The 11952-nt window shown below is 45.5% G+C and overlaps 1 protein-coding gene across 2 annotated transcripts in view; it reads left to right on the top strand.

The window, feature by feature from the left end:
• The first annotated feature begins 4164 nt into the window (after positions 1-4164).
• Positions 4165-11952, top strand: part of Tfb1 (transcription factor B1) — a 42231-nt gene continuing 34443 nt past the window's right edge. Inside the window, exons 1-4 of one of the 2 annotated variants that reach the window (XM_089564664.1) lie at positions 4165-4713; positions 5171-5378; positions 8143-8239; positions 11245-11401. In XM_089564664.1, the coding sequence (XP_089420790.1) occupies positions 4560-4713; positions 5171-5378; positions 8143-8239; positions 11245-11401 (616 nt within the window). In that variant the 5' untranslated portion in view covers positions 4165-4559. Of the gene's footprint in view, positions 4714-5170; positions 5379-8142; positions 8240-11241; positions 11402-11952 lie in introns of both variants that reach the window. The other variant, XM_089564657.1, reaches the window with a different exon arrangement.

The raw sequence follows: 11952 nt of genomic DNA, 5'->3' as shown, positions 1-11952 counted from the left end.
TGGACTGACCCTGTAACAGCCAAAACAAGTAGTCAGACAAGAGTCGCATTTATTTCTTTAAAAATTCCGTTGTGCACGTCTGTTTCTGCAAAGCAGGCCCTATCAAGACGCTTTCTAAGCTCTCCAGCGCGGTCATGTGCTCCTGGCCGAGACCGTTGCTGTAGACAGGCCGCTTCACGCGTTCACTGAAACTGGTGGTAGGTCGTCCTCCTTGTCTTCAATTATTGTAAAAGTTGTAAGGATGCAGCGACGCAGTGACCGTAGATCACGTGCGCACAGAATGCGCAGTATGTGCCACCCTTGCGTAAAGCGCTCGAGCAGCCCATTGGACTCCAAAAAACGTTAGTAATCACTGCGGCACCTGCATTGGAGAAATGCCTAAGCATGACGTCACACCTTATGAAGTCACATCAAGACGTCGAGTAACACTTCCACTCTTTTCACGTCAACTGAGACTCGTGACCGGAAGTCCAGACCCTCAGATCGGAAGTCGATTACTTATCGATCACCTGTCAATACCTTATCTATGCCACCATTAATTGTCTTACTTAATCAAGTTCCATACATTGCCCATATGCCGCCGCGGTAGCTCAGTGGTTATGGTGCTCGGCTGCTGACCCGAAAGACGTGGGTTCGATCCCGGCCGCGGCGGTTGAATTTCTTTGGGAGGGGAAATTCTAGAAGCCCGTGTACTGTGCGATGTCAGTGCACGTTAAAGAACCCCAGGTGGTCGAAATTTCCGGAGTCCTCCACTACGGCGTTTCTCATAGCCTTAGTCGCTTTGGGACGTTAAATCCCATAAACCAATCAACCAACACTGCCCATATGAGTTTTCACACTTCGCGCCACGCTTCGTTTTCAAATTTGGCGCCACGCGTTGCTCCGCCCACACTTCTGGTCACGCGGTGCCATACTTCCGACGTTTTCAAATTTGGCGCTACTTTTGCTCCGGCAGCGCCCATTTTTGGACATTTTGGCTCTAATTAATGCTCTATCCCACGATACCATTCTTTTTCATATTTACCAACTATAATAGCTCCCCCGTTACAGGACCGCGATTATCTAGAAACCGTACAGTGCTAACGCGTTAAAGCGACACCTCGCCAAAGTTACTGGGTTCTTGAAGCAACCTTTGCGCGGAAGTAGAGCCGCATAAACCTAGAAACCAGGTGGTGCTTTACCCGAAAACCATCGGGTGCTGTCCGATTTCAGTTTTCATTGTTTTTCGCTTTAATTATTATAGCAATAGGTGACGCAGACAGGCTGCCGTCTGCACACTGCCTGCACGCAGTAGCATGTAGGAAGGAAATGTTCTTTGAGACATCACGGGATCTGGGATCTCTTTGGTCTGCGCGTTGGCAGGGAAGCGCATTTCAATGAGAAGTGAGGCCCCGCCCACATTCAGCCTCCACGCACAGAATTCCTTCACGATGAAAAAGTAGTCCGCTGCTTAAACGTTTCTTTGTTACCTAAACAAAAGAGCTTATCGCAATAAAAAAAAAATATCAGCTCTAGAATTTTGATGCGTTGTTTGTTTGTTATAGTCAAACATTAAAAAGGTGACATCGTTTGTTGCGATTGGCCAGCGGAGTAATACAGGACGCCGCGCACCGCGGCCCAGTGTTAACAAAACGTTGGTGTTAACAACTGCTGTTTTTTTTTTTTTTAATTTTACGAGAGAAGCAGGCGGCGTGTGTGCGCGTGCGCGTATGTGTACTCGCAGAGGTACAGGAAATCCCAGCGAATGCAAGCAAAAAGCGTGACGTCAAGCAGCCGTATGATGCACACATCAAGCCGAGAGCCGCAACTTTAGAAAATCGTACACATGTCGTTTGTCTGTGTATATTCACCACTGGCCGACCTCCATATGTGTTGGCGACATTCGTACCAAAACTGCGACGCAACCGTTTGTCGCTCATCGTTCCGGATGGTGTCATAACATTTCTCGTCGCATATATAGCCAAGGGCGTCCGCAGAACTTTTTCCAGGGGGGTGCACCCGATGGCCGGTTATGGGGGAGGCGGCAGCTATGTAGTTGTTTTCTACTAGTGCATAAATAATATCCGTAATTCCAAGGGGGGGCAACCGCCCCCCCTTGCCCCCCCTTCCGGACGCCCATGTATATAGCTTAAATATGCGCTAGTCAAGTTCGAGGCTAGCTTGCGACAGGGATTCGAACCAACGACTTATGTACCTTGCGCTGTGTACCGTCCCAGACTTTTGTGTCAAAACTGTGATGCAACCATTCGCTGTACAGCGTTCCGGGTAGTAGTAGTGGTGGTTTTAATATTTAACATGACAATAAAAGGAAGGAAAATATTGTTGCCGGCCCCGGCATCTGCCATCGCTACGGGAATCACCTGAGCTGGGGCAGCGGAAATAAAGGATAGCAGGCAGGCTGAAGAAATGAAATGAAAGAGGTGAGGGGACAAAGGTATAGTCGGGGTCAAAAGTTTGTGGACCACGTGTTCCTAAAACGAAGCCGACAGCTCTGCTATTAGCCGGCGGCTGGAGGCCACTCTTGCGGAGATGAAAGAACAAAATTTTGACTTTCACTTCCACAATTGTCGCCTCTAGCCGCCGGCTAATAGCAGAGATATCGTCTTCATTTGAAGAACCCGTGGTCCAGAGACAATTGTCCTTGACTGTACACTGTACAAGAAATTTACACATTAACATATATATGCAGATCGGAAGCGCGTGATGGTCTAGTTAAAGTAGAATGCAAGCACACGCGCTCATACACGCGCGTGCGCGGGTGGTGTTATACTTCGGAGAAAAAAAGGACTGATCGTCTGAAATAAACTCAATTCGCAAACGGCAACCAGTTAAACGTCTACGTCTTATGCTTTCGTATCCCCGCACCTAAGCAGCATTGTCTCTGCCGAATTCTTGCGACTTCGGGACGAGTTTACGGCGCCTCTTCGTTTGTTATAACCGATAGGTGCAGCCATGACTTATCTCAGACGCAGTGCCATAGTCATAATACATATGTTTTGACGGGAACACAGCTTCGTCCGTAATAGGAGATCGATCGTTATGCCTGCGATCGTTATAAGTGGGCTGGGCTGCATATGTAACTAATAATATTTTGTTTCCCCTATTATCGTTTTATACAGGGGCATGCACTTCGAATTTCGGCGAAATTATTTAGACTCAATATGTTTTTGGTAATTACTCGTCTTATTTAGTCCTTCTTCATATGCATTTAAAAGGGCGAAAAGAAAATAAGAAACGTCACGAACACATGAAATATCGGCAGCATTTTGAGCGGAGGTTGTCCCTCGGTGTTCAAACCAACGTTAACTTGGTTAAAATCATACTGCTGAGTTCGCCACCAGTAAAACTCGAAGAAATGCGGTACAATAGGTTTATCTCATAGAGTTTCTTACTATTACCTAGAGGGAAAGCTGGTAGCCCGTCTATGGGAGTTTGCATGGCGACCCCTCGAGACCACTTCAGCCAACATGGGCGCTCAAAGCATCATGGGGCGGTGAGCTACTTGTTGCGGAACTGCAACTTTTGGCCAAAAAATAATAGAAAAATTAAGCTGTTTGATAACTACAAACGTCCTAACATTCAACATCTTGTCTAATGATTGCAACAACCGAGCAGAAAAGCATTTAAGTGCAAAGTTTGCCTAAAACAAGAGATGACTAGCTTTCCTATTGGCCAAGTGATGAACACTAAAAAAACTAATATTTCGTAATTAACAGGCGCACTTTTAAAAGTAAATATGTTTTAAAAAAATGTTGTTGTTTAGATACTTTAAGAGGTTTTTTAATGGCATTTCGGAAGAGTAAAACCTTTTATTGGCGTCGTGTGTCGTTGCGTTTTCACTACTATGGCTTTTGCACACTGCGTTAGCGCGAAAGTCGTCTGCGCACACACGAACTACGTTTTCGGAATGAAACGCCTTAGTACTGCCACTCTGTGTTCCCGAAAAACTACGACTGTGCCGCAACAAGTAGCTCACCGCCCCATGATGCTTTGAGCGTCCATGGCGGCTGAAGTGCAGCGTCGCCAGCTTTCCCTCTAGGTAGTAGTAAGAAACTCTATGGGTTTATCTCGGCGCGCCAGGGCTGGTGTCGCCATCCATGGGCGGTTTACCGAAGTTCTGTCCCAAAAAATAGATTGCTGACGATGCACACCGCTAGGTGGTCGACAGGGCGAAACATGTTGAATGGTTGAATGGAGGTTTAGGCGGTTTTGCGAGAGTTGTGTGATGTGGTATAATGCAAATGAATTCTTTGTTGCCACCCTTGCGCTGATTTGTTAATGATAGCTGTACCGGATACGCAAAATCATGGCTAAGTTAATGAGTTCTGTGTCGTTTGAACAACTGTATGAAGAAATCCTCTATGAATCGCCGCTTGTCTCGCATGCGCGCCGGCGTCTGTGACTGCTCCACCACCGGTGTCTGTGACTGTGCCATCACCGGCGTGACTTTTAACGTTGGTTTACTCTCTGAAATACTCCTCAGTATCAGCACTGGATCTGAATTCTAGAATCAACTGGTGCCTTCGTTGAAGAAGAGCTCATCACACCAGTTCACAGCCATGGGCACGTCGTCGGAGGACGTCCTTCTGATGGTCGGCAATGTGCGCTACAAGAAAAACAACGGAACGCTTTATCTGATGGCAGAGCGCATTGCCTGGATGTTGGAGGGAAAGGACTCCTTTTCCGTGAGTCACAAGTATGCAGACATCAAAAGTGAGTGCACCTGGGCTCTTTACACGTGACGCGCTATGAAAGATGTAACAAGAGCACCTTTTTGTCTGAAACGATCATGTATGCTTGTCTTGTTTCAAAGTCTTGTCAATGACCATTGTATATATGCTCCTATATTTCAAGGGAATGTAACAGCAATCGAACCACGATGTCGACTCCGCGAGCGAGGCAAAAGTTTAACCTCTGTCTTTATTCCTCGCCCACGTAATTTGGCAGCGTTGTTGAGTTGCTGCGAATCAAGATATGCCACTAGCTTGGTGATACCAAGCAAATAGTTGAAGCTTGATTTTACCGAGATTATGAATGATCGAGGTCCGGATGCACAATGTGGTAGATTAGGTGCATACAGTTTATACTCAGGACACCGTTTAAGCATCGCTGTACTTACTGGCAGCTTTTTTGAGGGAACTTTGATGTCATTGGTTCTTTTTTTGTACAGTGCAAAAGATTTCACCCGAGGGCAAGGCCAAGGTCCAGCTCCAAGTTGTACTTCATGGAGCTGAAGGTTCTGCCACCACCTTTCATTTCGTTAATCCGGCGGGCACCCAGGCTCAGCTGGAAGACAGAAATAGCGTCAAGGAGTTACTACAGCAGCTGCTGCCGAAGTTCAAGCGAACTTTGAATTCGGACCTTGAAGAAAAGAACAGGTATGCTGTGTCAGCAGTCTTGCTTTTGCTTGATACCCTTTGTTAATTGAAATTTCCTGGAAGTGAGAATAGAAGAAAGATGACAGTAAGAGAATGCATGCTTTATGCATGCTGCTCAAACACGAAAAAGCCAGCATCTGTTTTCCTTTTTATTGCGTCTGGCATTTGACCAAAGTATTTGCTGAAGGTCGTTTCATACTTTGGAAGTTTCATCCACGCATATTTTTGTAATGTGTAATTGTTTTCAAATCTTTGCTTAAAAATCTAGTGACACAGAAACGTGGAAATTTAAAAGCTTTAAACCATATAACGGTTCATGTGTGCTTAAAAAGTAATCTCGGGTGAAACTTTGTTGAGTGTGAGAGGGTACACAAACTGGGATTGAAGTTATTGAAGATGGGTGTAGTACGTAAGAGTTGGTTGTGTTTTTGAGGCACATAAAAAATAGGCATATAGGGGGAAGTCTGCTGCAGCTGTGGCTCTTCAAACAAAGGCAAGTAACGCGAGCCATATCAGTGTCACTGTAGGAGGCAGCGGCCTATAGAATGGCATTGTTATGGAACATACAGGGGTGGTGGGACGAGAAAGCTTTACAGCGGTATCAATGACGGATGACCCCATATTGATACCCCTACACATATGAAAATTGGTTACGGTCAAACCCCTGCCTAAAAACATGCAACCTGAACAACACGAAGGCAGAAGAAAGGCAAGGGCGAAAGCACCACATGTCAAAAATCGGAGGCCAACGAGGAGTGCTGTATGTAGACGCCGCACACTATAGAATGAAAGATTGCACATTTGCGATTCACGCGGTGGCTGAGCCATGTTTGGACGCACCTTCTAAAACGTTCGCAGTGGCCACAATGCTCACCAAAAACTCCGGAACTGCAGAGGAAGCAGCCATAGCCATGGCTATTGCCAACACAGGTGCTGACGTAATTATCAGCGACTCCAAATTGGCCATATGGAACTTTTCGAGGGGCTGAGTTTCTTCCTCTGCTCTCAGAATTCTAGTAGTATTTCAGCCAGACACCCATACTAGGGAGATAGACCTAATCTGTGTCCCGGCCCATTCGGACAATCCCGGGAATGAAGCTGCTCACAATCACACTTGAGATTTCTTTGACCAAACAATGGGTATCTCAGACTCTGATGTAGCGAACGAGAATCTGACCTCTTTTCATGACATTGCCCAGTACCACCACCATGTGAGGCTAAGCATGTTGCCACTGTACATATCCTTCACCAAAAATCAAGAAATAATCTGGCGCAGACTCTAGGCCTACTCGCATTCCTGCCCACAGGTATATGCGCACATATTAAACCACTCTGCACTGTAAACTCGGTGGATACCTAGCTACCCTAGATCACATATTATGGGACTGTCCGGAGGATCCTCCTTCTTCAAATTTCGTGGCTTCTGCCTCACTTGAAGCATGGGGAGATGTGCTGCTCAGCTTGGACCTGACCACGCAAGTGAAGGCTACTGAGCGAGCCGAAAAGGTCGTCACCAGCCATCAACTGATGGCCATCTGGCACTACTGACTACCCACTAATCTCAGCCTTTTTGCCAGTGGATAAATGTTTTTCACATCCATACTTGCACTCGAAGGATTATAAGCAGGGATCAGAAAGATTGACATTTACTCACATGCCATGCATACGGCGCCTGCACTCCTGAGTGTTGGAACGGTGGTGCCTTCAGAATGCATGCTTATGGCGTGCACAGTGGGCTACTGTGGCAGTGCATACATGATATGCAGGCTTCTGTTTTGTGTTTTGGGTCATGTTAGGATTTTCTGTAGGCAGTTACATTATTAACCTGCGGAAGGGCAGGTCAAACGGGATCTTTTCTTTTCATCTGTACATACTTTGGTGGCCAATGTATCGTTTTTTGCATGTGCTAATATCTCCGGTTCTCTCTGCTGTGGTCTTGGCAACACGTGAGGAGCTCTGTGGATCACAATAATTGGCATTCATGGGAGTGTCGCAGGATATCGAGAAATAGAAAAAACTTTTCTGGCAGCATCATGTCGCTCACATGATTTGTTTGTGGGTGTGATAATTCCTTGCATTTTGGGATGTTCATTTGATGAGGATGGAGCAACTATGTTGCCCATGCTGTCAGCTAATCCGAGGTGGACCAATAAGCCAAGACTGCAACTTACTTGTCATGGTAATATAATGGTGTCGTAGATAACACCCCTAGTGTGCTAATATTATTAAGAAAGAGTCTGTCCACTTCATCATATCGCTTGTGTTCCTAGATGTCACCGCCAACCATTGTTTTGATGGGTAAAGCTTATTTCGATACTTAAGAAGAAATTGGACGGCATTGTTCAGGCCATCTAGTGCATGGCTAGGAAGATGTGGTGTTCATATGAACGATTGTTGCTGCGGCTGACGTCATCGTCATCAGCTGGAATGCATCCACTGCAGAACAAAGGCTTCTCCTATCAATCAACCCGATCCTTCAACAGCTGTGGCTGCCTCATCCCAGTGCCTCACTTTGATATAGTGCTCCTCTGTATGCTTAGAAATTTTGGTTACCTTACCTTGGCACAGCATACCAATTCCTCTCTTTTGGTTTTCGTTCATCCCGTACAGATTTAGATCAGTAATTGCCACACCAACAGACTTTTGCAGGTGGTTGCAGTAATGTGGATTTGTACAGGTTGGATGAAAGGATTTGGATTGGAACAGTATTGTAACGGGATTGGTGCAATAATTTGCTCGCACCTTAAGATATCCTTTTTTACAGGATTCTCCAGGAAGACCCACGACTTTTCGAGCTCTACAGGAACTTGGTTGTGAGCCGTGTGATCACTCCAGAGGAATTTTGGGCCAATCATGCTCCGGTAAGCTGCTTGCTTCTTCCTTTTTTAGCTGTGTCAGGCACACTTTGAAGGGTTGGTGGCATTGTTAGTTGTTGGTCGAAGGTAGATCTGGGTAGGCTCGAGAGAAAAGAAAAATAAAGGCCTTTCAGACAGGAACCGAATTCATCACTGCCGGGCCAGGATCTAGCTGTGCAGCCCACAAACCTAAGGTAATCTTCCAAAATAAACAAAAGTACCGTATGAGGCACACGGTGAGTGCCCTTCTTATGATGTGAGTCAGTGCAATGCAAGATAGCCGCAGTACCTTTTCCACTCTAAAAGAAATGGTCCATGTACAAGAGGCTGTCTGTGCATAGACTTCCTGCTTGTTTGCAAACAGTCGAGGTGGCACTGCAGTCACTAGCAGGCTTGTGGTAGGCAAAAGACCAGGGAGTGGCACAGTGGGAAGGTGTGGAGGCCTTGGAACATTGGCCGTGGAGGCTTGCAGGCGCATTTTTAGTTTCTCGAGTGGTCAGTGCTTCAAGGAGGGATTGAGCTTTCAACACCAACTTTCTGATGAATTTTGATACGAATTTTTTTGCATGTTAGTAATGCAGTTAATCTTAAGACCAAATTTCAGCTTTATATAAGAAGAACATTTTTTTTCTACAAATGTTTTCTCTTGTATGCCTTGCACAAAGTCTGCAGACTCGACATATTGCCACGTATCATTGTAGTGTCCGTTCGTTCGCGCAAGGCCGCGGGAAAGGGGTGTTATCATTTGTGTTTGTGACGCGAGAAACGACCGGATTAATCTCGATTGATCACAGCCATGCCGAGCTGCATCTACGTGTTTCCAGATTACTCTAGATGATCTCGACCTGTTATCTCGAAGTTACCTTGCCGGCTTTAAATTGAACGATGCCGTGAGCAGCGGGCATTCTGTTCGACATCCGCCGAGCACACTCGTTGCTACACCGCCACCGAGTGATTCAGTTCTTTGCGGGCGCAAGTCAGCCCAAATAAAGAGTTTCGTTTCTGAGACATTCTCGCTGTTTTCCTGTTTGCCTTACTGCAGTCACCACTACGTGACAATATGGTGGTAGAAGACGAGTTCGACATTCACTGCATCTCTGAAAGCATGCTATGTGTGATGACAATTTTCCACAACACAAATTTAATTGTTTTCATTTTTTACAAAGCAGTTGGCATAGACATGCCTGAACTGTAAACACGATGTCTGATGTCTAACCGAAAATCTGCAATCCATCAAAATAAAAAATCAAGATTCTCATTGCATGTAGCTGAGTTCTATGAATGCAACAAAACAAACGGAATCAAAATAGATAAAGCAGTCATGAACAAATCTGCTCCACAAGGTGAGCACCTAGTCGGAAAACCGGAATGGAGACAGACGCCGATTTTTCGACCTTTTCCTCGATATACAGTGACATTGCGGTTCACTAAACGATTTATTAGGGTACTGCTCATTGAATTTCAACAATAAAACTTCTGGACAGTATAGAAAAGCAAAGCATATGAACAAATACAGTGATTAAAACGAGCAATTTTATTTTTGCCATTTTTCGCGATTTGAAAGCTGCGTGCCCGTTAAGCTTTGTAGTTTTGCTCGAATTACATGGGGCTCGCTGTGACCATATGCGGCGTATTTTGGAAAATACTTGGGCACTGTGTATTATGTATGTGGTTCGCTGGCATGCAGAAAGTGTTCTTGCTGTTAATTTCTATGCTAGCTGTTGAATAAAATCACTAGTATGTGCCACTCTGTACTAGCCAAAGTGACCTCACTTTGAGAAAATAGTTGGGAGAAGCGTTGGATTCATCTCAGCGGAACAGATATGATTCGCCTGCGAGAACGTTTTTGGTGCATTACTGGAATCGGTTTTAAGCGTAGAAGGATAGCACAGGAAAGAACAAAGTTGACTGGACAGAGCGCTAACTAACAACTTGGGTTTTTATTGGGAGACCAATTGCTTATATACAGCAGGTGCTCTTATCAACAAAATGAAAGAAAGGAAATCACACATGGAAATATCAGATCAACTGATCTCCTATTATCCCACGAGGTGAACTGCATAATTCCAGTTCTGTTGCTGAACAAGATATTTGAATTCTCTTTCTTAGAGCAGAACTGTGGGATTGCTGACATATGTACTACCAGGTTTTTCAATCTAATCAGCTTCAATTATTTCTCTTCCTATACTTTGTGTCAAACATCAGGTGCAATGCTGTCAAAGCTAGTGCTCTTGTTTACGCTGCCTACATCCACAACAAAAAAGTAGTGCATTCCTGTGGTTAATGAAAAATAACAAATACTTTGCACACAGGCTTACTACATGATACATTTGTCATGAGCTTGATTAAATGCACAGTTACTGCTGAAAACACGCTGCCGCTTTCTTGTGCCTTAGACCGCTTAGCCAGAAAAGAAGCGTGGAGTAACACTCTTCCCTTTATTTTTTCATGTGGACCATGTACTTCTGTGCCTTTCCCAGTGTCGTACCTAATGTATGAAATGGAGTATAGTTGTGTCTTGCAGCTGTGCAACACACTGCAGTGTTTCCAAGCGGGAGTGCAGCTACGGCAGTTGAGAATGTGCTCAATCATTCTACTGGCTGATTTCTTTTCAGCGCCTTTGCGTGCTCCCTTAGCCTCTCTTTGAGACACCTCCAAGTCTGGCCATTATACCGCTTACCACTGGCCAGCAGTATGGAATCTACGATGCTCTTTGAACATCTCATGAAGTGCTGTTGGTAACGCTTTGAACAAACGATGGTCGCGTCATTTGCATTCACTCTCCTGCATATCCTGGAGAGTTTTTCTGGTGCGGAGAAAACCACTTTGATGCCAGCCCTGGCACCGAACTTCTTAAGATTGTACGAAATCCCGCGAAGGTACGGGAGAACTGCCACTTTCTTAAGGAGCAACAGCTTACTTTCTTAGCTTCGTAACTTTTTTAACTTGGAGCAACCAATGTGGCTTATGCTTTGTTTTTTATTTTGTTCTTATTATTCTTTTTCCAGAAGAAGTCGGGGAACTCTCAGGTGTCTCCTTCATCTCAGCCCGTCGGGGTGTCGGCAGCATTTCTAGTCGATGTCCAGCCGCAGACGGATGGCACGGAGGGTCTCAAGTACAACCTGACGGCTGACATCATTGACTCAATATTCAGGACCTACCCTGCTGGTACGTAACGGTAGCTAACACTGACTTCCAGTGCAAGAGCCTTTAAAAGGGTTTTTTGACTCTGGCAGCGCATTGCAGTTCTGCATTAGCTGTGTGCCTATGCCTTGTAGCTGTGGATTCTAGCAACTGCTTTATTTTGCAGAATTGCTAGTGTGTTCTGGTTGCATTGGCGAACATGTTCTAGGTGTAAGGTTGGCACGTGGTCCCTGTCGCGAATCGGTGGACGTGTCCCCGAATGGTGAAGGGGAACGCTTTTGCGTGCAGGTTCGAAGAAAGGAACAAAGAAATCAAACAAAACAAAACGAAGCCGTGTTTATATTTTAAAGGACAGGAGCCAATAAAAGAAGCGAAAACACCAAAGGAAACATACACTAGGCACGCGTAAAACACAACAGATAAAAAGGAGAGAGTTCACCTGCTACAAAGTGTCCCAGGTGGTGCGGGAATGCCTTGCAGGTAGCACAGATGCGGGCTGGCGAGTTGCGATGCGTCGCTGGCGTTGCGTTCAGGAAGGCGATGGTAGAGAGCCAGGAGATGAGGAACGGAGATGC

Source organism: Amblyomma mixtum, chromosome 1 (assembly GCF_055824585.1).
Source record: "Amblyomma mixtum isolate Tamu chromosome 1, ASM5582458v1, whole genome shotgun sequence".
In the NCBI taxonomy this organism is placed as follows: Eukaryota; Metazoa; Arthropoda; class Arachnida; order Ixodida; family Ixodidae; genus Amblyomma; species Amblyomma mixtum.
The sequence above is the reverse complement of the archived record's forward strand: the minus strand, read 5'-3'. Positions and strand labels throughout refer to the sequence as shown.